We start from the raw sequence: 25,584 nt of genomic DNA, 5'->3' as shown, positions 1-25,584 counted from the left end.
AAAATAATTAGTTCTTAACTGACTTGCCAAGTTTAATAATGGTTAAATACAAAGTGTTGTTCCTGCCTTCTCTGGGCCGTATGTCCCCTACTGGGAGCCCAGTGTACGAGGGTGAGGGACTTAAACCTATTCACATTGCCCCCTCCACACACCACTGCCACTCTCTGTTGTAATCTATGCATAGTCACTTTAATTAACTCTACCTACATGTACAGTTGAAGTCGGAAGTTTACATACACCTAAGCCAAATACATTTAAACTCAGTTTCACAATTCCTGACATTTAATCCGAGTAAAAATTTCCCGTTTTAGGTCAGTTAGGATAACCACTTTATTTTAAGATTATAAATTGTCAGAATAATAGTATAGATTTATTTAAGCTTTTATTTAAGCTTTTATTTCTTTCATCACATTCCCAGTGTGTCAGAATATTGCATACACTCAATTAGTATTTGGTAGCATTGCCTTTAAATTGTTTAACTTGAGTCAAACGTTTCGGGTGGCCTTCCACAAGCTTCACACAATAAATTGTGTGAATTTTGGCCCATTCCTCCTGACAGAGCTGGCGTAACGGAGTCAGGTTTGTAGGCCTCCTTGCACGCACATGCTTTTTCAGTTCTGCCTACAAATTTTCTATGCGATTGAGGTCAGGGCTTTGTGATGGCCACTCCAATACCTTGACTAGCTGGAAACGGCAGAATTTTTATGGAATATCTACATAGGCGTACAGAGGACCATTATCAGCAACCATCACTCCTGTGTTCCAATGGCACGTTGTGTTAGCTAATCCAAGTTTATCATTTTAAAAGGCTATCATTAGAAAACCCTTTTGCAAAAACTGTTGTTCTGATTAAAGAAGCAGTAAAACAGACCTTTTAGACTAGTTGAGTATCTGGAGCATCAGCATTTGTGGGTTCGATTACAGGCTCAAAATGGCCAAAAACAAAGACTTTCTTCTGAAACTCGTCAGTCTATTCTTGTTCTGAGAAATGAAGGCTATTCCATGCGAGAAATTGGCAAGAAACTGAAGATTTTGAACAAATCTGTGTTCTACTCCACAGAACAGGGCAAACTGGCTCTACCTAGAATAGAAAGAGCAGTGGGAGGCCCCGGTGCACAACTGGAGGACAAGTACATTAGAGTTTCTAGTTTGATAAACAGACACCTCACAAGTCCTCAACTGGCAGCTTCATTAAATAGTACCCGCAAAACACAAGTCTCAACGTCAACAGTGAAGGGGTGACTCCGGGATGCTGGCCTTCTTGGTAGAGGTCCTCTGTCCGGTGTCTGTGTTTTTTTGTCCATCTTCATCTTTTCTTGTTATTAGCCAGCCTGAGATATGTTTTTTTCTTTGCATCTCTGCCTAGAAGGCCAGCATCCCGGATATAAGTATTAAGATATAAGGTTCACAAGAGGTCAATCAATACAATTTATTTCATAAAGACCTTACATCAACAGTTGTCACAAAGTGATTTACAGATACCCAGCCTAAAACCCCAAAGAGCAAGCAATGCAGAGGCAGAAGCACAGTGGCTATGAAAAACTCCCTAGAAGGCAGGAACCTAGGAAGAAACATAGAGGAACCAGGCTCATGTGGCCATTAAAAATTCAACACATACTTATTGAGAAAATTGTACCAAAATGATAAATACTGTAGTAGGGGCTGGATTGTGCTGTCACATTGACACCGGGGCAGAGAAGATGTTGACAGGGAGGACATTGCAAATAGTGACAATAGGGCCTTTTTAGGCCGGTGGCATTGGGGGGGAGGGGGTGAAGATAGGAGAGTGTGTGCTCGCATGAGTGCATATGTGTGTGTGTGCTTGCCTCCGTGTGCATGCATGTCGGTGTTCAGATAGTTTTTCAAGATGTTCAAACTTTCATAGAAAACCAGCAGGGAGAGATAAACACAATGATGGTTATAGATAATATAATAACCAGCAGGGAGAGATAAACACAATGATGGTCATAGATAATATAATAACCAGATAAATACAATGATGGCTATAGAGGACAAACACTTCAACGCTTCAAGATTCAATATCAGGTGGCTTTTCATAGTCAGGAATTCAAGGTGGAGTGGAGTGGATCACATTACCATACAGTGTCGTTTAACAACTTGGGGGGCCTGTGTTTTATTTTTGAGCGCTGACATTAACTCACCAATCTTTTTGTTCTGTCCCTCAGCCTGCTGCTTGTAGCCATCAAGCAGATCCTTCTCTTTCTTAGTATTGGCGTCCCTTTCTAATTTATTCTTCTTCTTTATCTCCTCGATCTCTTGCCTCATTAGGTCAGCCTTCACCTTATGGCCCTTCTCTATGAGATCTTTCTGCTCCTGCATCCTGCGGTCAAGGGTCCTTTTGAACTCCTGCTGCTGTTGCTTCCTCTCCTCCTCCATCTTCTCTTCCATCTCCTTCAAGTACTTCTCCTGGCTAATGCGATTGTTCTCAATGGTGCGCTCCATCACTGCCTGTTGCTCCTTGAATGCTGCCGCCTCCTGCTCCAGCTCAGCTGTTTTCATCTTCCCAGCTTTGTGCCAACAAAAAAAAGGGGTTCAATATTTGTAAAACAATATACATATATTTTATCCCCTGAGCTTTCTTATATCTCCTAGATTATGTACAGACATTTCAAAACCTTATACCTTATGATTTCGTTTTTGAGTATCTTTTTGCCATTTAAGTGTGTTATTTAATGTGTTTATGGGCTATAGTAGTAAAGGACAAATTCAATATTTTATAAAATAATTGTTTTATATAGACTTTTATACTTTTTAGAATTAATCAAAGAACAAATGGGCGAGATGATCGTTGCTGGACCAGGCAAACACATTTTGAGTTATTTTGTAAATCAACTTTACCACCACTCTAAATTACCCTCAACAGCACATATTGCATGTCTGAAGTTTGAAGAGGGGCGATTATTCAGTGCTTTGCAGTGGTGGGCTGGTTCATAGCTCGGGTCTGGTCTATTCCCCTTGATTTTAAAGAACAACTGCCTGTAAAAAACTGACTTCTCATTTAGTTAATCGATATGAGTCCAACATTTATTCTACTATTAAAATGTACTAAAAAGTGTATAAAGGATAATTTTGGTCATGAAGTCAGTCCCAAAACAGATTTTTGTGGTCGTGACTGCATCACAACGTAAATGAAGGTTAGGTTTGTTTCAATCCTGCCCACATGCCCACTGCTGGCAGCACTCAGGTAATCATCAATTCAGAATGCAGCTGCACCCAACCCGATCGTAATGCCTGAGGTAAATTTGGGTTAAATTTGGATATCCTTATGGCGCTAGTTAGTCGGGCACCAGATTGGTAGACAGTGCATCCAGAAAGTATTCATACCCCTTGACTTATTCCACATGTTGTTTTGTTGATACATTTTTTTTTCTCTCACCTACCTATAAACAATAACCTAGAATGACAACATGTTTAAACTTTAAAAAAAATACAAAAATACAAAAATGCCCCCAGTTCTTAACAATTACAAGCATACCCATAACATGATGCAGTCACCACTACGCTTGAAAATATGGAGAGTGGTACTCAGCAATGTGTTCTTGTAACGGCTTTCGTCGGTTGAATGAGAGGAGGACCAAAGCGCAGCGTGGTATGTATCCATATTTATTAGAATACTTCTTCAAATACGAACAAAACAATAAACAAACGAAAACCAACGAAGCTACAGTCCTGAACTAGAGAACATAAAACACATGAACACATGAACAGGAACAATCACCCACAAACCAACAGTGAAAAACAGGCTACCTTAATATGGTTCCCAATCAGAGACAATGACAAACACCTGCCTCTGATTGAGAACCATATTAGGCCAAACAACAAACCCAACATAGAAACACAAAACATAGAATGCCCACCCAGCTCACGTCCTGACCAACTAAACAAAGACTAAACAAAGGAAATAAGGTCAGGAACGTGACAGTACCCCCCCCCCCCCCCCCCCCAAGGTGCGGACTCCGGCCGCAAAACCTGATAATATAGAGGAGGGTCTGGGTGGGCATCTGTCCACGGTGGCGGCTCTGGCGCTGGACGTGGCCCCCACCCCACCATAGTTAATCCTCGCTTCCGTGGCCTCCTCTTAACGGCGACCCTCCAAATTAACCCCACTGGACTGATGGGCGCCTCCGGACGGAGGGGCGCCTCCGGACTGAGGGGCAGCTCCGGACTGAGGGGCAGCTCCGGACTGAGGGGCAGCTCCGGACTGAGGGGCAGCTCCGGACTGAGGGGCAGCTCCGGACTGAGGGGCAGCTCCGGACTGAGGGGCAGCTCCGGACTGAGGGGCAGCTCATGGCTGGCGGGCGGCTCAGGGAGCTCCTGACTGGCGGGCGGCTCAGGCAGCTCCTGACTGGCGGGCGGCTCAGGCAGCTCCTGACTGGCGGGCGGCTCAGGCGGCTCCTGACTGGCGGGCGGCTCAGGCGGCTCCTGACTGGCGGGCGGCTCAGGCGGCTCCTGACTGGCGGGCGGCTCAGGCGGCTCCTGACTGGCGGGCGGCTCAGGCGGCTCCTGACTGGCGGGCGGCTCAGGCGGCTCCTGACTGGCGGGCGGCTCAGGCGGCTCCTGACTGGCGGGCGGCTCTGGCGGCTCCTGACTGGCGGGCGGCTCTGGCGGCTCCTGACTGGCGGGCGGCTCGGGCGGCTCCTGACTGGCGGGCGGCTCGGGCGGCTCCTGACTGGCGGGCGGCTCTGGCGGCTCCTGACTGGCGGGCGGCTCTGGCGGCTCCTGACTGGCGGGCGGCTCTGACGGCTCCTGACTGGCGGGCGGCTCTGGCGGCTCCTGACTGACGGACGGCTCTGGCGGCTCCTGACTGACGGACGGCTCTAACGGCTCCTGACTGACGGACGGCTCTAACGGCTCCTGACTGACGGACGGCTCTGAAGGCTCCTGACTGACGGACGGCTCTGAAGGCTCAGGACAGACGGGCTCTGAAGGCTCAGGACAGACGGGCAGCTCAGATGGCGCTGGGCAGACTGGCAGCTCAGACGGCGCAGGGCAGACGGGCAGCGCAGGCGGCGCTGGGCAGACGGGCAGCGCAGGCGGCGATGGGCAGACGGGCAGCGCAGGCGGCGCTGGGCAGACGGGCAGCGCAGGCGGCGCTGGGCAGACGGCAGACTCTGGCCTGCTGAGGGGCACAGTAGGCCTGGTGCGTGGTGCCGGAACTGGTGGTACCGGGCTAAGGACACGCACCTCAAGGCTAGTGCGGGGAGCAGCAACAGGGCGTACAGGGCTCTGGAGACGCACAGGAGGCTTGGTGCGTGGTGCCGGAACTGGTGGTACCGGGCTGGAGACACGCACCACAGGGCGAGTGCGTGGAGGAGGAACAGGGCTCTGGAGACGCACAGGAAGCCTGGTGCGTGGTGTTGGCACTGGTGGTACTGGACTGGGGCGAGGAGGTGGCACCGGATATACCGGACCGTGAAGGCGTACTTGAGCACCGAGCCTGCCCAACCTTACCTGGTTGAATGCTCCCCGTAGCCAGGCCAGTGCGGCGAGGTGGAATAGCCCGCCCTGGGCTGTGCTGGCGAACCGGGGACACCATGCGTAAGGCTCGAGCCATGTACGCCGGCCCGAGGAGACGCACTGGAGACCAGATGCGTTGAGCCGGCTTCATGGCACCTGGCTCAATGCCCACTCTAGCCCGGCCGGTACGTGGAGCTGGGATGTACCGCACCGGGCTATGCACACGTACAGGAGACACCGTGCGCTCTTCCGCATAACACGGTGTCTGCCCGTACTCTCGCTCTCCACGGTAAGTTGGCGCAGGTCTCATACCTGACTCCGCCACACTCCCCTTTAGCCTCCCCCCCAAGAAATTTTGGGGTTTTCCTCTCGGGCTTCCTTGCCAACCGTGTTCCCTCGTAACACCGGTTCCCTTTCGCAGCTGCCTCCGCTCTCATAGCTGCCTCCACCTGTTCCCATGGAAGGCGATCCCGTCCAGCCAGGATCTCCTCCCATGTGTAGCAACCCTTTCCGTCCAACACGTCTTCCCAAATCCATTCCTCCTGACATCGCTGCTGCCGCTGCTGCCCGTTACCACGCTGCTTGGTCCGAGTTTGGTGGGTGATTCTGTAACGGCTTTCGTCGGTTGAAGGAGAGGAGGACCAAAGCGCAGCGTGGTATGTATCCATATTTATTAGAATACTTCTTCAAATACGAACAAAAAAATAAACAAACGAAAACCAACGAAGCTACAGTCCTGAAGTAGAGAACATAAAACACATGAACGCACGAACAGGAACAATCACCCACAAACCAACAGTGAAAAACAGGCTACCTTAATATGGTTCCCAATCAGAGACAATGACAAACACCTGCCTCTGATTGAGAACCATATTAGGCCAAACAACAAACCCAACATAGAAACACCAAACATAGAATGCCCACCCAGCTCACGTCCTGAACAACTAAACAAAGACTAAACAAAGAAAATAAGGTCAGGAACGTGACAGTTCTATTAGATTTACCCCAAACATAACACTTTGCATTCATGACAAAAAGTAAATTTCTTTGCCACATTTTTTGCAGTATTACTTGAGTGCCTTGTTGCAAACAGGATGCATGTTTTGGAATATTTTTGTTCTGTACAGGCTTCCATCTTTTCACTCTGTCAATTACGTTAGTATTGTGTATTAACTACAATGTTGTTGAATCATCCTCAGTTTTCTTCTATCACAGCCATTAAACTCTGTAACTGTTTTAATGTCACCATTGACCTAATAGTGTAACGGCTGTCTAATTCCTCCTCCTCAGAGAGGCGAGAAGGATCGGACCAATACGCGGAGTGGTTAGTGCTCATGATGATTTAATAAAACGAAACTGAACACTGAAAATACAAAAACAAATAGCAGAAAACCGATACAGTACCGTGTGGTGAAAAACACAAACACGGAAACAAACACCCACAAAACACACGTGAAACCCAGGCTGCCTAAGTATGATTCTCAATCAGGGACAACGATTGACAGCTGCCTCTGATTGAGAATCATACCAGGCCGAACACAAACATCCCAACATAGAAAATCACACATAGACAAACCCACCCAACTCACGCCCTGACCAACTAAATAAATACAAGGCAAAGGAAAACAGGTAAGGAACGTGACAAATAGTGAAATCGCTGAGTGGTTTCCTTCCTCTACGGCAACTGAGTTAATAAGTAGGACGCCTGTATCTTTGTAAAGACTGGGTGTATTCCATCCAAAGTGTAATTAATAACTTCACCATGCTCAAAGGGATATTCAGCGTCAGCTTTTATTCTTTTTACCCATCTACCAATAGGTGACCTTTGCGAGGTGTAACAGTATAACTTTAGTCCGTCCCCTTGCCCCGACCCGGGCGCGAACCAGGGATCCTCTGCACACATCAACAACAGTCACCCTCGAAGCATCTTTACCCATCGCTCCACAAAGGCCGCGGCTCTTGCAGAGCAAGGGGAGCCACTACTTCAAGGTCTCAAAGCGAGTGAAGTCATCGATTGAAACGCTATTAGCGCGCACCACCGCTAACTAGCTAGCCATTTCACATCGGTTACAGAGGCATTGGAAAACCTCCCTGGTCTTTATGGTTGAATCTGTGTTTGAAAAAGTCAAGGGGTGGGAATACTTTCTGAAGGGACTGGAAATAAAATCATATCATTCAAAATAGCAGATAGTAGCAAAATGCTTATTTGTAAAATCTGTCATAATATATATGTTCTAGCCAGCCACTAATAATACTTTTAACTCCATATTACTTAAAGTTGTCTTTTTGGGCGGGGCTTGGCATTAGGGCGTTGCCACTGGTCTTGTCTACATCTTCCGAACATTAACCTCACACAGTTGATTATTATTTTATAATTGGAAATAAAAAAGATTGAGGTGTGGCTTACCTTGGATTTCCTTCTCTTTTTCAGTCAGTTGTTTGTCAGCTTGCAGGATGGAGTTGGACTCTGCACTCTTTCCCTTCAGGAACTCCTCCAGAACCTCCTCAGCCTGCAGAAAACACGCCTTATAGGTTGTTGCATTGAATTTGATTCAAACCGTAACCAGGTGACTGAAATTAGTTGAAATGTTGGTCATCATTACTGACTAATGATGGATGTTTTTGATTCTCTAATACACTACGTTGTTGATGTTGTTTGGGTTCTAGCTCTTACCCTGACTCCTTTGTTGGGCTCGGCCCGGTACTGTGCCACTATGTTGTCATGGTGATTGCAGTAAAGCCCATAGCCTCCCGGTGTGGCGTACGTCCCCTCCTTCATCCCCTGATCCATCGGAGCAGACAGATTCTCCAGAAGGGCCTTGCACTTCTTCTCTGAGGCATCCTTGTTCTGTTTGAAAAGGTTGACGTTGTGGTTGCCAATGGCCTCCTGAAAGATTTAATGGGAATTTTCAGATTCAGGCATGTGAACCCCGGTATGCCATGTTCCTACAGTGATAAAGGGTTACATATTGGCTCCATATCTATATTAGGCTTTTATTCAATATTGTGTAATTTTTAATCCAAGATTAAAAATCTAATCTGAGCACTGATTTTCACAGTAGTGTTCTTTTGTCTCTAGAAGTTAATTGATTGAGGAATTGCACTGCTTGGTCATATTCCACCTGGTGTCCTTGGGTCCTACTAGTGTTATTGTTACTGGTGATTATCATTTTGTTGCATAAACTAATCAATATTTTTTCTATTGAACGGCCTTGACGATGTTAAAAATGCATTGTGTGAACCAGGCACAGATCTAGAATGATGATCCATACCGCAAGAGCTTTCAAGAATTCCCCATTTTCGTCTTTGAAGGATCGCTTCATAAACGCCTGTCTGGCCTGGGCCTCTGAGCAAAGCTGGTTCTCTGACAGCTGATTGATGTCCACCGGGAATAAAGCCTTCACATTCTCCATTCCCTTCTGGTACACCGCCAGGCCCTCATCCACAGCAGCCTGGTTCTCAATTTTAGCCATGGCCAACACAGCATTCTCCAGACAAGGCACATTGCCTTTGGCTACGGTCTCCACATAGGTGTTGACCAAGTGGCCCAGCACTGCAATCAGATAGAGGTGAGAGGAAAAACATGTGCCACTAAATATTTAGTGGTACAATAAAATTCAATATATTTATCAATTTTCACATACTGTCCTGTAGGTAGATATCTGACTCACTCTCTCCGGTCAATGTGTGTCCCCCTATAACAGTCTTCGTACGGCTCTCCTGGAAAATGAAGCGGCAGAAAGTATCTGCGACCTTTCTGAAGCTTTCAGAAAGCTCAGCCTCGTCCATGGAGTCCAGTCGGTGCATGTTGTCAGGAGTTGTAGGGGAGGGGAACACAAAACACTTGCGTGAGGGGAAGTAGTTCCGGATGCACTCTCGCGGGAAGTTGTAGTCATTGATCTTTTTACTAGTACCTGAAAGATAACATGGGCATTACTAGTTTTTATATTACAAGCAGATCTTAGACGTCCCAATAATATCTCCTTTCTCCTCCAACCTATCAGAGCTCTTACAGCATGAACTGACATGTTATCAACCCATTCATAGGATCAGAGAATGAATCTAGTATTGAAAGCATAAGCTACAGCTAGCTAGCACTGCAGTGTATGAAGTGTGATGAGTAATTGACTCAAAGAGAAAGACAATAGTTTAACAGATTTTAACAAATTCATTTCTTTAAAAATGAAGGAGAAGCGATGGAGAGTGTATTTTTCGTTGTATTTTTTCCACTTTCAGTTAGCTAGTGAATGCAGCTAGCTAGTTTAGCCTACTCAAACAACCGGCTAAAACAGCGAGGGATGATATGTTACCTAGCTGGTAAAGTCTAACATTGAAACTCTTCCAAGGTAAGCTTTTGGTTTTAGTAATTTATTGCCACCAGGGCCCGCCGGTTTAACTGCTAAACTGCTTGCTGACTGTTAACTGTAACGTTACTGCATGAATGTAGCGGGTTTAGTAACACCTTACTTCTATTAGCTATGTTGACTATGACGTTAGCTAATATGGTGACAATGATGCAGATGTGTGTAGTAGTTAGCAGTTATGATATGAAGGTTTGACTTAGATTTTTTTTTTGCCTGGTCACAGACAGCTGATGTGTTGTGCACTGAAGTCTACAAATGAAGGGAAAATGGTGACAGGTGGAGAGCGTGTAGACGCGCGAAGGAATTATATATTTATATGTATATATATATAAAATGAGAAAAATGATCATGCTGTTTGTATGTGGCTGCTATGAAACGAACAGTGTTTGCGTGTGATCAGGGCTGTATTCATTCCGCCGATTCTGTTGAAAAACATTTCTTAAGCTTTCTGCCAATATCAGAAATGTCTATGTCCTGGGAAATGCTCTTGTTACTTACAACCTCATGTTAATCGCATTAGCCTACGTTAGCTCAACTGTCCCGTGGAAGGGACACCGATCCCGAAGAAGTAATTAAACTGGGTGAATGGAATATGAATGACAGTCATCCAATATGCTGTAATAGAAATAAGGCCATGCTCATGAAAAAAAAGAATCTTCCTCCCTCGTCTTAAACGTCACCGACCGCCTCTGTTTCATTCATCTGCTTGATCTTATATTTAGCATCACATTGAAGTGTTTTACCACGCTCTTTTCAGGACAACCAGACTACATGTAGAACAACAATTTGACATAAACAGTTGCATTCGTGAGATTTATTTCAAATGTAAAAAAAATAAAAAAATACGGTCCGACTTAACAGAAACCTGATAAAAAAAGTAATTTATGAAAATGCTGTAAGTCCAGAAATTGTTTGCTCAGTGGGAAACTAATATCCAACTACTCAGTGACGACTGTGTGGAGTTTGGAGTTTGTGACAGCAACTATGTGATCATATTACAGTATTATAGACACTATGTCCTGGGATTTCCTATGATCTTCTATGTAGAAGAACCCCTTACAGTATTATAGACACTATGTCCTGGGATTTCCTATCATCTTCTATGTAGAAGATGTAGAAGTTTGTGTGTCCAAGCTTTTCATATTGGGGTCATAATGGTCCGTAGCTCAAACTTTTTGGACATTAGACTTTTTTTTGTGAGAAGAACCGTTTTCGGGATCCGTCCTTGTCACACAAACTCCACTCTAGCTCAGCCCCCATTAATTACACATGTTAATGGTTGGTATCTGTGGATACAGAAGGAATAGACGAATCTGATGCAAAAAAAGGAGTATGTAGCTCAAACACACAATGTTTAAAAGGGGTTGAAGTTAATGAATCACGCCGGTGTGATGGTGGGACTCAAAGCGAGTCCCTACCCACGCAGCCACCTGGCTCCTGTGCGCTCTGTCGCCAGTTAGGATGAGGCTACTTGAAGAGACAGGGCGGCCAGATTCAGTGGGTACCCCCGCTGCCTGTGTCTGCCTCGGTCAAGCACCGTTTACCTCTCTTCCTAGACATGTTGATGAACGGTCCGGTCCCACCCCAGTAAACCGTTCACTACTTGGACTTTTGAGACTGGGCTAGCTAAACAAGCATTGCATATAATTAGCTATTCCTACCTGCCCATGGTGGAGTTGCTGGGGTAGCTGCGTAAAGTCACTTGGTTATTCTAAATAGACTGCATCGGTCACAGATGCTAGCTTAGGTTATACAGGTATAGCAGGTTATACAGTCTCATGGAAGCACTACATATGTTGGAAGCTTGTCTATGTTTAATGTTCCCCCCCTTTGTTACCTATATCAATCTCTCCAGGGTGAGAGTGAAAAGTTGGGTATTCGTCCACAAGGGGGCGCCCCTCCCCCATAGGTGGCTCATTACTGAGATTCATTGCTGTTCCCTGCCTGGATCTCACTGGCCTCTGGTGTCTAGTGATACAGGTTATGGTCTCTATAGGTGATTAGTTGCTGGTAGCAGAGTTGAGGGAACGAGCAGGGTTGGACACGACCACCCTATTATCCCACACGAAGTCTCTGTGGTTCATTAGAGTCCCCAAATGTCTCATTCCCAGCTATGTTACAATGTATTTTGTCGCCAGTAGCTATGACTGGTCGGTAGGGTAACCTCCATGATAAGGCTTTTTCCCTAGGTCTATTTGTAATGCATGCGTTCCAGCGCTGGGTACCAGTCGGTTACCGGAACGCATCTTACCGCCTAAACCGAGTGAGGCTCGTCACTGATCGCCGGAGCCTGTGTACCCAGAGTGGGCCAGGCTTTAGGCAAACCTTGGTACACGAACACAGGTTTTTCAACTGAGTTCCACAGTGTTCACGGGTGTCCAAAGTGTTGTGTCTCCACATATGAGTTAGATGAAGTGTCCCATCTCCACGCTCAGACACACAGTTGTCAAGATTGGTGGAAGAATCTCTCCCAGTCCCAGGACTTCATTGGCCTTGTCAGGCATGATTGTAGATCCTTCATCTGAATTCACGAGAGTGCGACTCCTCATAGTATGTTGTACTCCTTCAGGGAACAGTAGTTATAGTCATAACGCTACGCTTTGCATCATACCGTGGTATATTGTCTGATATACACACAGCTGGAATGCTATTTGAACCAATCAGCATCTAGGTCTCAAACTACTTGGTTTATATTAATGACATTCACCTTTCTTGAGTTGCAGGGAATTCTCCAGATACTGGTCTGGAGTGATTTCTCTGCCGTCGATCTCGAGCTGTAGAGTGAAATCTCTGACGGTCCACACAAAATTAGGAAAGAACTGCATAAACTGGGTGCCCTCTCCTTCCTCCTTATCGTCAGTGGAAGACTTCACCTTGATCATCTCTGTCAGCTCGTTAACATATCTGTAGGACCGGTTGAGGATTGATACAGGAGTTCCCAAATGTCAATGTCATGCACAGTTTGAGTACAGGGGCTTGAATTTCAGGGAAATTACAAACAAAAAAAACAAAAAAAACCAAGTAATTTTCAGTTTGATTTCAGCTGACACAGCAACGTCATTTGTTTGAAAGTCACAGATGCCACAGAATGGAGAAACATTTTGACCCAAAGGATACTGAAGCTTCTCCACAGCATCATTGTTGATGGTCCCTTGACTGTTGTAGACCAGAGTACTGCTTAACAGAATGGCCAGGGAGAAGATCCAGGCATCATTCTTAGAATCCCCCTGAAACAAGTATCACAACATGTATTGGATCTCTGACTAAGTAATCATCTCATTTAAATGACGAGTGTGCAGATATGTGTTCACTGTGCTTGGTTAGTAATCTAAGAGGAATATGAATCTTTAATGTGGGATTGTAAAGAGATTAAACTTTGACCTCCCACCTTCTCCACGTCCCCCAGTCCCTCTGTATCCAGCAGCACCAGGGTGTGGTCTGTTTTTTCAGGATGAGGGACACACCACATCCAGATACCCTTAGTCTTGGACTGGATGGTGGCTCCAAGGGCAAAACCTATATCAACAGAGATTATTGAGGACATTTACAGTATAAATATTAAACCAGCCTATAACACTGTTACAGAGCTGGATCAAAGCTACTGCAGACCAGAACTAGCTAGCTACTAGCAAAGCCCTAGACCAGAGTTAGTTAGCACGGACCAGAACTAGCTAACTACGCCTTAGACCAGAGTTAGTTAGTGCAGACCAGAACTAGCTAACTACTAGCAAAGCCCTAGACCAGAGTTATTTAGTACGGACCAGAACTGGCTAACTACTAGCAAAGCCCTAGACCAGAGTTAGTTAGTGCGGACCAGAACTACTGCAGACCAGAACTAGCTAGCTACTAGCAAAACCCTAGACCAGAGTTAGTTAGTGCGGACCAGAATTAGCTAGCTACTAGCAAAGCCCTAGACCAGAGTTAGTTAGTGCAGACCAGAACTACTGCAGACCAGAGTTAGGGGGGGAGGGGGAGATAGTTGCCCCATTTTAGGGGACAAAAAGTATTGGGGACAAAATTCACTAAGAAATAAATGGTAAATAATGTATTGCGTCATATTTGAGTCACTTTTGTTGTAAATAAGAATAGTATATGTTTGGTAACACAATGTGGATGCTACCATGATTATGCATAGTCCTGAATGAATCGTGAATAATGATGAGTGAGAAAGTTCATACCCCCAAGACATGCTAACCTCTCACTATTACAATAACAGGGGAGTTTAGCATTTTATATCATACCTCCAAGACATGCTAACCTCTCACCATTACAATAACAGGGGAGGTTAGCATTTTATATCATACCTCCAAGACATGCTAACTTCTCACCATTACAAATACAGGGGAGGTTAGCATTTTATATCATACCTCCAAGACATGCTAACCTCTCACCATTACAATAACAGGGGAAGTTATACATTTTTGGGGGTATGATATTTGTGCGTCTGTAACTTTCTCAATCATTATTCACGATTCATTCAGGACTATCTATATAGCATCCACATTAATGGAGACGTGTTTAGAAACATTATTTTCTTATTTTCAATAAAAGTGAGTCCAAGATGACACAACACATTATTTACCATTCATTTCCATTTGGCACAAAATAATCTGAAACAACCAAAACCAACAGCAAATGGATCCAACAAGTTTGCAGAGTCACAAGGTTGATATCATCATTGTGTTCCAGGAATATAGGACCAAATACTAAACCTACTTTAATACACATGAATCTGTCCTAATACTTTTGGTCCCTAAAAAGGGGGACTATGTACAAAAAGTGCTGTAATTTCTAAACGGTTCACTTGGTATGGATGAAAATACCCTCAAAATAAAGCTGATAGTCTACAGCTTAACCTCATATTCATTGTATCATGTCAAATCCAAAGTGCTGGAGTACAGAGCCAAAACAACACAAAATGTTTACCAATACGTTGTTTGCTCACTGTATATCTACTGTATATATATCTACTGTATATATATTTTGTAGCTCAGTCGGGGTCTCAACTTACTATTGAGAGTCAGAAAAGTAGAATACACAAAGTGAAACTTCAAAATGTGTTGGCGAATCAGCACACACCCTCTTGTTACTGCACGTCATTTACTCAATTAGCCCACGGCAGCTTTTACTGTAGATTGCTAGGTAAGACAATTATCTAACCCTAGGCTTAATCATCACCAAATTACTGACCGGACAAGCAGGGCTTGTGCTCAGGGACCCTGACCTCCAGGGGGTTTCTGTTGATTTTGTTATATGTTATCTGCCCCATTTGGGGTGGCAGGGTAGCCTTGTGGTTAGAGCATTGGGCTAGTAACTGAAAAGTTGCAAGTTCAAATTACAAATTACAAATCTGTCGTTCTGCCCCTGAACAAGGCAGTTAACCCACTGTTCCTAGGACGTCATTGAAAATAAGAGTTTGTTCTTAACTGACTTGCCTAGTTAAATAAAGATAAAAATACAAAATGTGTGTAATTGCAGGAAATGTGCTTTAAAATGGCAAACCTTTCTCCCCACCCCATGGCAAAATGTGTAGAATTGCAGGAAATGCATTTTAACACCAAAAACATTTGGGGCCCCCAAAAGGCTCTGACCACTACCACTACAACTTCTTTAATTACCATCAAAACACCAAATGTTTGTCAGGAAATGTTATTTTTTAGTTCCACATGTGTAATTATTCATGATTTATTTGATGTAATTACACATTTTATTGTTCCCATATGTAACTATTGTGATTTGTAATTACATGTTGGAATGTCACCTGTGTATTACCATGGTAATAACTCCTCATGCAGTGCCGGTCCAAGGCTAGGACCTGGTAACAACAATTGTAACAAGGCATACTCTGTCATTAACTACTGGTTATTTTCAATAGGTTAATTAATATGTTATGACCTGGCTCAATGGAAAGGAAAGGGGGATACCTAGTCAGTTGTACAACTGAATGCATTGAACTGAAATGGGTATTCCTTATTTAACCCAACCCCTCTGAATCAGAGAGATGCAATCGACACCAAATGGACCCCAGTTTAAGAACAATGTAGTTACACAGTAATTATCATGTACCAGAGCAAGCAAATTATTGTAAAGTGAAACCCAGTAGTAGGGTATTAACTTCTAAACTAGTTAGAATGTAACATTTGCAGATACTAGGCTAATGAGATTAAATTTGGAGACAATATAACATTCATTATGGCTGGGAGCAGTATGGGGGCAGTATTGAGTAGCTTGGATGAATAAGGTGCCCAGAGTAAACTGCCTGCTACTCAGTCCCATAAGCTAAGATATGCATATTATTACTATATTTGGATAGAAAACACTATGAAGTTTCTAAAACTGTTTGAATGATGTCTGTGAGTATAACAGAACTCATATGGCCGGCAATAACCTGAGAAAAAATCCAACCAGGAAGTGGGAAATCTGAGGTTTCTGGTTTTTCAACACATGGCCTATTGAATATACAGTGTCTATGCGGTAATTTTGCACTTCCTAAGGCTTCCACTAGATGTCAACAGTCTTTAGAACCTTGTTTGATGCTTCTACTATAAAGGAGGGGGGAATGGGAGCTGAATGAGTCAGAGGTCTGGCAGAGTGCCATGAGCTGACCACGCACGTTCACGTGAGAGTTAACTCTGTTCCATTGCATTTCTGAAGACAAAGGAATTCTCCGGTTGAAACATTATTGAAGATTTATGATAAAAACATCCTATAGATTGATTCTATACATCGTTTGACATGTTTCTATGGACCGTAACGGAACTTTTTGACTTTCCGTCTGCTCACGCATCGTGAGTTTGGGTTGTGTACTAAACGCGCAAACAAAAAGGAGGTATTTGGACAAATTATGAACTTTATCGAACAAATCAAACATTTATTGTGGAACTGGGATTCCTGGGAGTGCATTCTGATGAAGATCATCAAAGGTAATAGAATATTTATAATGCTATTTCTGACTTATGTTGACTCCAAAACATGGCGGATATGTGTATTGCTTGTGTTTTTGTCTGAGCTCTGTACTCAGATTATTGCATGGTGTGCTTTTTCGGTAAAGCTTTTCTTAAATCTGACACAGCGGTTGCATTAACTTCTTTGGGCTGCAGGGGCAGTATTGAGTAGCCTGGATAAAAGGTGCCCATTTCAAAGGGCCTCATACTCAATTCTTGCTCGTACAATATGCATATTATTATTACTATTGGATAGAAAACACTCTCTAGTTTCTAAAACGGTTTGAATTATATCTGTGAGTAAAACAGAACTCATTTTGCCGCAATCTTCCTGACAGGAAGTGGAAAATCTGAAATCGATGCTCTGTTCTAGGGCCTGCCTATAAATGTGCTTGATATGTATTAGTATACATGCACTTCATACGCCTTCCACTAGATGTCAACAGGCAGTGAGAGAAGAAATGGAGTGTATAACTTGATCTGAGGTCGAATAAGAGCTCTTGGCATGACGTGACACCAATTTCCTATTTTCTGGAAGGCGCGAGAAGGGACCGGGTATTGCCTTCTGAAAAGCTGTCGTTATAGACGGCTAATATCTCCGGCTTTGATTTTATTTGATAATTGTGACAATATCATCGTAAAGTATGTTTTTTCAATATAGTTTTATTAGATTATTGAAATTTTTTCGGGACGTTAGGCGTGTTGCATTGTCTGCGTTTGTTCACGAAGGAGAGCTTCGCGCCACTTTGCTAGCTTTCCGTGCTAATTGACTGGAGAAGAGGACATTCTAAAACCAAACAACGATTGTTCTGGACAAAGGACCCCTTGTGCAAGATTCTGATGGAAGCTCAACCAAAGTAGGACCCATTTATGATGTTATTTCATATTTCTGTCGAAAATGTTTACTATTAGTTTACGCCCAGATTTTGGGCGCTCTCTCGCTATAACGTAAGCTGCATGTCGTACTAAAGTTATTTTTAGAATTCTAACACGGCGATTGCATTAAGAACTAGTGTATCTATCATTTGCTGTACAACAAGTATTTTTTAGTAACGTTTATGATTAGTTATTTGGTCATAATAGGTGAGTGTCAGCAATATATCCGGAGATTCTGGAAAATATTTGCTATGTTTTCACAATGTATAACCAGGGATTTCAGCTCTAAATATGCACATTTTCGAACAAACCATATATGTATTGCGTAATATGATGTTATAGGACTGTCATCTGATGAAGTTTATGAAGGTTAGTGAAATAATTAATATCTTTTGCTGGTTTTGTCGCTATCGCTACTGTTGTCTTGAATCAATGCTGTTGTGTGGTAGGCTATTGTAGTAAGCTAATATAATGCTATATTGTGTTTTCGCTGTAAAACACTTAAAAAATCTGAAATATTAGCTGGATTCACAAGATGTTTGTCTTTCATTTGCTGTACACCATGTATTTTTCATAAATGTTTTATGATGAGTATTTAGGTATTTCACGTTGGTCTCTATAATTACTCTGGCTGCTTCGGTGCTATTTGTGATGGTAGCTGTGATGGTAGTTGCAATGTAAAACTGATTTATACCTCAAATATGCACATTTTTCGAACAAAACAGATTTATTGTATAACATGTTATAAGACTGTCATCTGATTAAGTTGTTTCTTGGTTAGTTTGGTTGGTTCTTGGTTAGTTTGGTTGGTTTTCTGCAAGCTACCTGTGCTGTGAAAGAAATGTCTGTGCTTTTTTGTATTTGGTGGTGAGCTAACATAAATATACGTGGTGTTTTCGCTGTAAAACATTTTAAAAATCAGACATGTTGACTGGATTCACAAGATGTTTATCTTTCATTTGCCGTATTGGACATGTTAATGTGTGAAAGTTAAATATTTCTCAAAAATATTTTTTGAATTTCGCGCTCTGCCTTTTCAGTGGAATGTGGGAGGAGTTCCGCTAGCGGAACCCCGGGGCTAGACAGGTTAAAGGATTTCAAGGTTGAGAAAGTAATTTCAGAAGCCAGCATATTTCGTAACTTACCAACAACAGCTGCAAATTCCCAAAAAAACACATCATGTTTTAAAGTTCTCGTTCCTTGCTTTGTCTAACAACACTATCATGAATCAAATACGTGTTGTGGTTCAGAGTGCAGTATTTATTTAGTTTCATAAGGGAGATGGAGATGACAGGTTATTGTTGTGACCATGGTGATTTCAATACTTTTGTTTAAATCTATCAAAAGTAGAGAACTTTCCAGACCGTGAGTGGTCTTGTTTCACTACATGTAATGAGGTCATGAAGGGATCCTTATGGTAAAGCTGACCCTGCTCATTCCTGATTAATTAGTTGACCAAAATTTTGCACACATTTTTAAGGAATCACAGTTTTGGGAGAAATACTCCTTGACGTCACAGAGGGCTATTGTAAGGAACCACATAAGATAATTTTCTTTACATTTTTACGACCACATTTTGGGAGAGTTTGAAATTGTTATCCTTTCCTGAGGACATGGGCATTTTTGTTCATAGAGAAAACATGGAAATGAAGAAAGTAAAAAAAATGAATATATATACAGTTGAAGTCAGAAGTTTACATACACTTATGTTGGAGTCATTTAAACTAATTTTTCAACCACTCCACAAATTTCTTGTTAACAAACTATAGTTTTGGCAATTCGGTTAGGATATCTACTTTGTGCATGACACAAGTCATTTTTCCAACAATTGTTTACAGACAGATTATTTCACTTATAATTCACTGCATCACAATTCCAGTGGTTCAGAAGTTTATATACACTAAGTTGACTGTGCCTTTAAACAGCTTGGAAAATTCCAGAAAACTATGTCATGCTTTAGAAGCTTCTGATAGGCTAATTGACATCAGTTGAGTCAATTGGAGGTGTACCTGTGGATGTTTTTCAAGGTCTACCTTCAAACTCAGTGCCTCTTTGCTTGACATCATGGGAAAATCAAAAGAAATCAGCTTAGACCTCAACATTTTTTTGTAGACTTCCACAAGTTTGGATCATTCTTGGGAGCAATTTCCAAACACCTGAAGGTACCACGTTCATCGGTACAAACAAGAGTATGCAAGTATAAACACCATGGGACCACGCAGCCGTCATACCACTCAGGAAAGAGAAGGCATTCTGTCTCCTAGAGATGAACGTACTTTGGTGCGAAAAGTGCAAATCAATCCCAGAACAACAGCAAAGGACCTTGTGAAGATGCTGGAGGAAACAGGTACAAAAGTATCTACATCCACAGTAAAACGAGTCCTATATCGACATAACCTGAAAGGCAGCGCAGCAAGGAAGAAGCCAACTTTCCAAAACCACCATAAAAAAGCCAGACTACGGTTAGCAACTGCACATGGGGACAAAGATCTTACTTTTTGGAGAAATGTCCTTTGATCTGATGAAACAAAAATAGAACTGTTTGGGCATAATGACCATTGTTATGTTTGGAGGAAAAAGGGGGAGACTTGCAAGCCGAAGAACACCATCCCAACCGTGAAGCACGGGGGTGGCAGCATCATGTTGTGGGGTGCTTTGCTGCAGGAGGGACTGGTGCACTTTACAAAATAGATGGCATCATGAGGAGGGAATTAATGTGGATATATTGAAGCAACATCTCAAGACATCAGTCAGGAAGTTAAAGCTTGGTCGCAAATGGGTCTTCCAAATGGACAATGACCCCAAGCATACTTCCAAAGTTGTGGCAAAATAGCTTAAGGACAACAAAGTCAAGGTATTGGAGTTGCCATCACAAAGGCCTGTCCTCAATCCTATAGAAAATTTGTGTGCAGAACTGAAAAGCGTGTAAGAGCAAGGAGGCCTACAAACCTGACTCAGTTACACCAGCTTTGTCAGGCGGAATGGGCCAAAATTCACCCAACTTATTGTGTTAAGCTTGTGGAAGGCTACCCGAAATTTTTGACCCAAGTTAAACAATTTAAAGGCAATGCTACCAAATTCTAATTGAGTGTATGTAAACTTCTGACCCACTGGGAATGTGATGAAAGAAATAAAAGCTGAAATAAATCACTCGCTACGATTCTTCTGACATTTCACTTTCTTAAAATAAAGTGGTGATCCTAACTGGATTAAATTTTTACACGGATTAAATGTCAGAAATTGTGAAAAACTGAGTTTAAATGTACTTGGCAATGGTGTATGTAAACTTCCGACTTCAACTGTATATATCTCAATCTATTTTATTGCAACAAAATCATTTCTTTTTTTTGTTTACTATATTTTGTTTTCTTCTGCCATACAAAGACTGTACCAGTTTCAAGAATCCCTGTCCTGCTATGTTGTTACTACAGTTATTATTGTGTAGTTACAAAGTAGTAGGGGAAACTTAATGTACAGTGTTACCAAAAAAAGACTGAGGCACAGACGATGTCCAAACCTGTTTGTAAAGTAAGATATAATTGTCTCTCACCACTTCTCTTCTGAGCCAGCTTGTTCATGAGGTAGGACTTTCCGGTGCGATACAGCCCGACCACCGCCACAACTACGACTTTCTGTTTCAGTCCCATCAGGTAGTCGATGGCCTCTGGTTCTACGCAAAGCTCTCCGTCGGCGTTTTTAACGAGGCACATTGGGGAGTCCATGGTCAAGTGGTTTCACAAGATCGCTTCAAAGTCAATGGTTGATACAAGTTCATCATCATTAATACTTATTTTACCTCTATGATGCTATTCCTTGTCATGTCAATAGCAAAATACAACACATTTTGTCATCATTTACATTTACATTTAAGTCATTTAGCAGACGCTCTTATCCAGAGCGACTTACAAACCATTTAAATTCCAATAATGATCTGTAACAATAATAAATAGTAAATAGTTTGACAGCATCTTAAGACAAAATTCTAATGCAGGGTTCTCCTGCTCCAGTCCAGTAGTGACTTGTTCTACAGGCTTGTATTGTAGTCCAGCACTAACATGCCTGGTCCAAAATATCAAGGTCCAGACTGAAGATCATCATTAGTAGATCATTTGACACAGGTTTGTTATTGCTATTGGTGTTTGTCTGCCAGAGTGATAATAAGACATGAGAACAATTCTACAGCCAAATCAGGGTGAGGTATAGATAAACTCTGAAAAATATTGATCATGAAGGAACGCCTGGGGTGAGAAATTTTATAAATGTCTCTTCATAATTATACAACGATCAGAGTTTCAGTTTGGTATCTTCAGTACAAGCAATAGGAAAGTGGTCGCTGAAATCATTTTAAAAAACACCACTGTCCAAGATCTTATGGAGTCAATTTGTCAGGATTAGGTCAACCAGCGAAGAGTTTGAAGATTATTTTTTCCATGAATACCTGTGGGTTTGGAAATCAGAAGTCAGGTTAAAGTCAGGCTTGATACTCACATATACTCGTAGTTTCGCTGAGAGTCAAGGATCCTCTGCAATGATGGCAAAAGCAGTAAGCAGCAGGCTATTTGAAGGCTGCAGACACTGAAAGTGAAAGTGACCTCCTGTCTGATGAACTCTTTCATGACCTAAGTACTACAAGAATCCATCATAACAGGAACTGCTGTGGGAAACTACCCCAGATTCCAAGTGCCTTGTATTCATGGGGGGAATTTTGTGTTTCGTGGAAGGGGGATGCAGACACTGTTTTGCCCATGTTACAGACGGCTATATCGGTCCACTAATACAGAGCCAGCAAAGACACAGTGCACTATTTGTCAGAGGAAAAAACGTTTATTTCTCAAAATATATGAGTTAATTATGAATATATATTTTTATTATTTTTGTGAGAATTTTTTTCCCCCCCCCAAAATACATTTGTTATTTATTAATATATATATTTTTTTCTGATTTTTCAGGTGATGCTGCAGCACCCTCAGCAACCTTTCTTCCTTGTTCCAATGGTCGTAAGGTACTATGCCTTCTGACAAAAGGGCTTATCAAGAAAAAAGTCCTAAAGGACAATTCAAGGCAGAAAGGAGATGGAGGACTCAACAAAAAAATGCTGAGATTAATTTCTTATTTGCTCAGTTTTAATCCATTGTTAGTTTCAAGAGAGGAGAGGTGAATAGTCTGTAGTGCTAGTAAGATTAGAGTATAGACAGTAGGGGAAAAATACCTTCAGTGGTTATGTCCATGGGGCTCAAACGTTCAATAAATATTGTCCGGTTGGAGGAAGGATGGGTGGCGGTCTGGTAGAATAAAGAGAAAAAAATCCATAAATAAATCATAATTTTTGTGTAATTTCTATCGGTTTTCTCTTTCATTATTTTTATCTGGCATTAGTGTTTAAGCCTACATTTTAGGGCCTAATTTTACTCACACCAAATAGCCTACAAGCCAATCCCCAAATGCTTTTGTGAATGATTGATGCGAGTTAATCCTCATTAATTAATTAAATAATATTACAAATTTTAGTACTGTCACGGCTGTTGAAAGAACTGGACCAAGGTGCAGTGTGGTAAGCGTACATATACCTTTTATTTAGGATGACGCCGACAAAAACAATAAACAATACAAAACAACCGTGAAGCTTAAGGGCTATGTGCCACAAACAAAGTTAACTATACACACAGAAAGAAGGAAAAGGGCTACCTAAGTACGGTTCCCAATCAGAGACAACGATAGACAGCTGTCCCTGATTGAGAACCATACCCGGCCAAAACATAGAAACATAAAATCATAGAAAACAAAACATAGAATGTCCACCCCAAATCACACCCTGACCAAACCAAATAGAGACATTAAAAGGCTCTCTAAGGTCAGGGCATGACAAACCAAGCCTTAACAAGATATTCAAATATTTAAAGGACGACAGTTTTTCCTAATTTGTCCACGTTTTTCACCAATGCTCATTAACAAATGCTAGCGGTCGGCCATGACTGAAGCCAAACAAAGAGTTGTCTTGAGGTGTGTTATGTTTGCCTATCATACCCAGGCAGGTACTGTTGCATGTCCTTCCTGAGTCACAGTAGCATCACAGCCAGCACCTCAAAATGTCTGGCCGCACGCTCAGGACTGCTTTATGAGATAAATAACATGTCTCTGTCATTGTTTTTAAAGAGGCACATTGGGGAATCCATGGTAGAAATCCATGGTCAGTCAGGAGGGTGAGGAAATTTGTCCCCTAAGTCCCTCACAAACTTTTACAGATGCACAATTCAGAGCATCCTGTCGGGCTGTATCACCGGCTGGTACTGCAACTGCACCGCTAGCAATCGCAGGGCTCTCCAGAGGGTGGTGCGATCTGCCCAACGCATCCCCCACCGGGGACACACTGCCTGCCCTCCAGGACACCTACAGCACCCGATGTCACAGGAAGGCCAAAAAGATCATCAAGGACATCAACCACCCTAGCCACGGCCAGTTCACCCCACTATCATCCAGAAGGCAAGGTCAGTACAGGTGCATCAAAGCTGGGACAGAGAGACTGAAAAACAGCTTCAATCTCAATGCCAAGATACTATTAAATAGCCATCACTAGCCGGCTACCACCCGGTTACCCAACCCTGCACCTTAGAGGCTGCTGCTCTATGTAGATACAGTGATTGCTCCTTTAAAAGTTGTGTCATACTGCAGCAGCAGCCTTCTGTGGCACATTATCTATATGTCAGCCTTTTTTTTCTGTTAATGCAAGTTAGTGCTAGTTTGACCACCAGAGGGCATCTTTGAGAAGCATTTGATAGTCTTCCATATTGGTATTACCAGAGAATTTAAAACCTTTTTTGTAATAACTGGCATATGGGATTGATTTGAAGAAATTTGGCTTAATTCATTTTGTTAATATTATGGTGTTTCTATTAGGATGGAATGGAAAATATGGCGCTGTACAACGTGACGGTCGGGAGTAGGCTACAGCATAAGAGGATTGGAGGATTCTAAATTGTTTGCCATCATTAGACAACTTTGTTACAATATTTCTGTAAATCAGTGATATTTATTCCCATAGTAATTCGTTATGGATACATTACTAAATCAACATCTGCATTTTGAAAGTGTGTTTTTACCATTCTTTAATTAATGAAAGCATAAAGATGCTGATGAAGAAATACAAAGGAGAGCAGGCCATGTCTGTACTACAAAATAAGGGCATGCAGGAGACAGGGGTTTAATCCCTCGACGGGGAGGAAGGAGTAGGCTGTCCTTGTAAATAAGAATTTGTTCCTAACTGACTTGCCTAGTTAAATTCAATCTGGAGTGCCTGCGCTGATAAATTCAGTGTCAGTTTGTAAATTCAGACTGTTTTGCTCTCGGAAAGCACACTGGACGTTCGGACCGGGGAGTAGGGTTGATTTGAGCGTTCTGGCCTTACAACTGCAGTCAAGCACCCAAGCTACAATTGGCTAGCTTGCTAGCTACTTCCAGACACAAATGAGACTCTGACCATTTTACTCACCCTAGTAGAGCTGGTTAGGCAGTCTTCATGTTAACCAGAGCGTTGGTGACTGTAACTGTGCTGCTGGAAACAATTTATTACGCTTTAAAAAAAATAATGAATATTTACTAAAGACCCTCCACATACACATATCTCTTTCTCTCTCTCTCTCTGTCTCTCTCTCTCTCTCTCTCTCCCCCTCCTCCTCTCACAGAGAAGCTGGCAGGTGATATGGGCTTGTCCTATGGATATTACTTTGTTTCTGCCTTCTCTGGGCTGTACTCCCTCTACTGGGAGCCCAGTGCACGAGGTTGAGTGACGTCAACCTTTTAAACTACCTCAATCTGCGGACACATTTCTTTAGGTTGTTGGGTTGTAATTTGAAACACCAAAATGTAATGTTTGTATGTAGGAGGAATGTATATTATGGGGTCAATGGAGGGTGGAAAAGAAGTAT

At 42.7% G+C, this 25,584-nt stretch overlaps 1 protein-coding gene across 4 annotated transcripts; it reads right to left on the bottom strand.

The window, feature by feature from the left end:
- Positions 1-1,415: 1,415 nt before the first annotated feature.
- Positions 1,416-25,312, bottom strand: LOC120064097 (guanylate-binding protein 1-like). Of its 4 annotated transcripts, none has more exons than XM_039014450.1 (10): positions 25,149-25,312; positions 22,872-22,944; positions 13,231-13,358; positions 12,960-13,069; positions 12,550-12,746; positions 9,150-9,392; positions 8,751-9,031; positions 8,153-8,365; positions 7,886-7,988; positions 1,416-2,528 (listed from the first exon to the last, which is right to left on the bottom strand). In XM_039014450.1, exons 2-10 carry the CDS (start codon positions 22,888-22,890, stop codon positions 2,089-2,091), a joined length of 1,734 nt encoding a protein of 577 aa, XP_038870378.1. In that variant the 5' UTR covers positions 22,891-22,944; positions 25,149-25,312; the 3' UTR covers positions 1,416-2,088. The 4 variants fall into 4 exon arrangements, with proteins under 4 accessions (XP_038870378.1, XP_038870377.1, XP_038870379.1 ...); XM_039014449.1 differs by lacking the exons at positions 22,872-22,944; positions 25,149-25,312 and adding exons at positions 21,213-21,407; positions 22,151-22,237; XM_039014451.1 differs by lacking the exons at positions 22,872-22,944; positions 25,149-25,312 and adding an exon at positions 22,151-22,191.
- Positions 25,313-25,584: the final 272 nt, after the last annotated feature.

This window comes from Salvelinus namaycush, chromosome 19, assembly GCF_016432855.1.
Source record: "Salvelinus namaycush isolate Seneca chromosome 19, SaNama_1.0, whole genome shotgun sequence".
NCBI classification, from domain to species: Eukaryota; Metazoa; Chordata; class Actinopteri; order Salmoniformes; family Salmonidae; genus Salvelinus; species Salvelinus namaycush.
This window is presented reverse-complemented; position numbering and strand designations above follow the sequence as displayed.

What these genes read in the sequence shown, in the direction of transcription:
- LOC120064097 (XM_039014449.1), bottom strand. Translation starts at nt 21,384, where the DNA reads ATGGACTCCCCAATGTGCCTCGTTAAAAACGCCGACGGAGAGCTTTGC. An exon ending in GCTGGCTCAGAAGAGAAGTG is followed by an intron (nt 13,359 to 21,212) that starts GTGAGAGACAAT and finishes CTGTTGATATAG; the next exon opens with GTTTTGCCCTTGGAGCCACC. An exon ending in GATGCTGTGGAGAAGCTTCA is followed by an intron (nt 12,747 to 12,959) that starts GTATCCTTTGGG and finishes CCGGTCCTACAG; the next exon opens with ATATGTTAACGAGCTGACAG.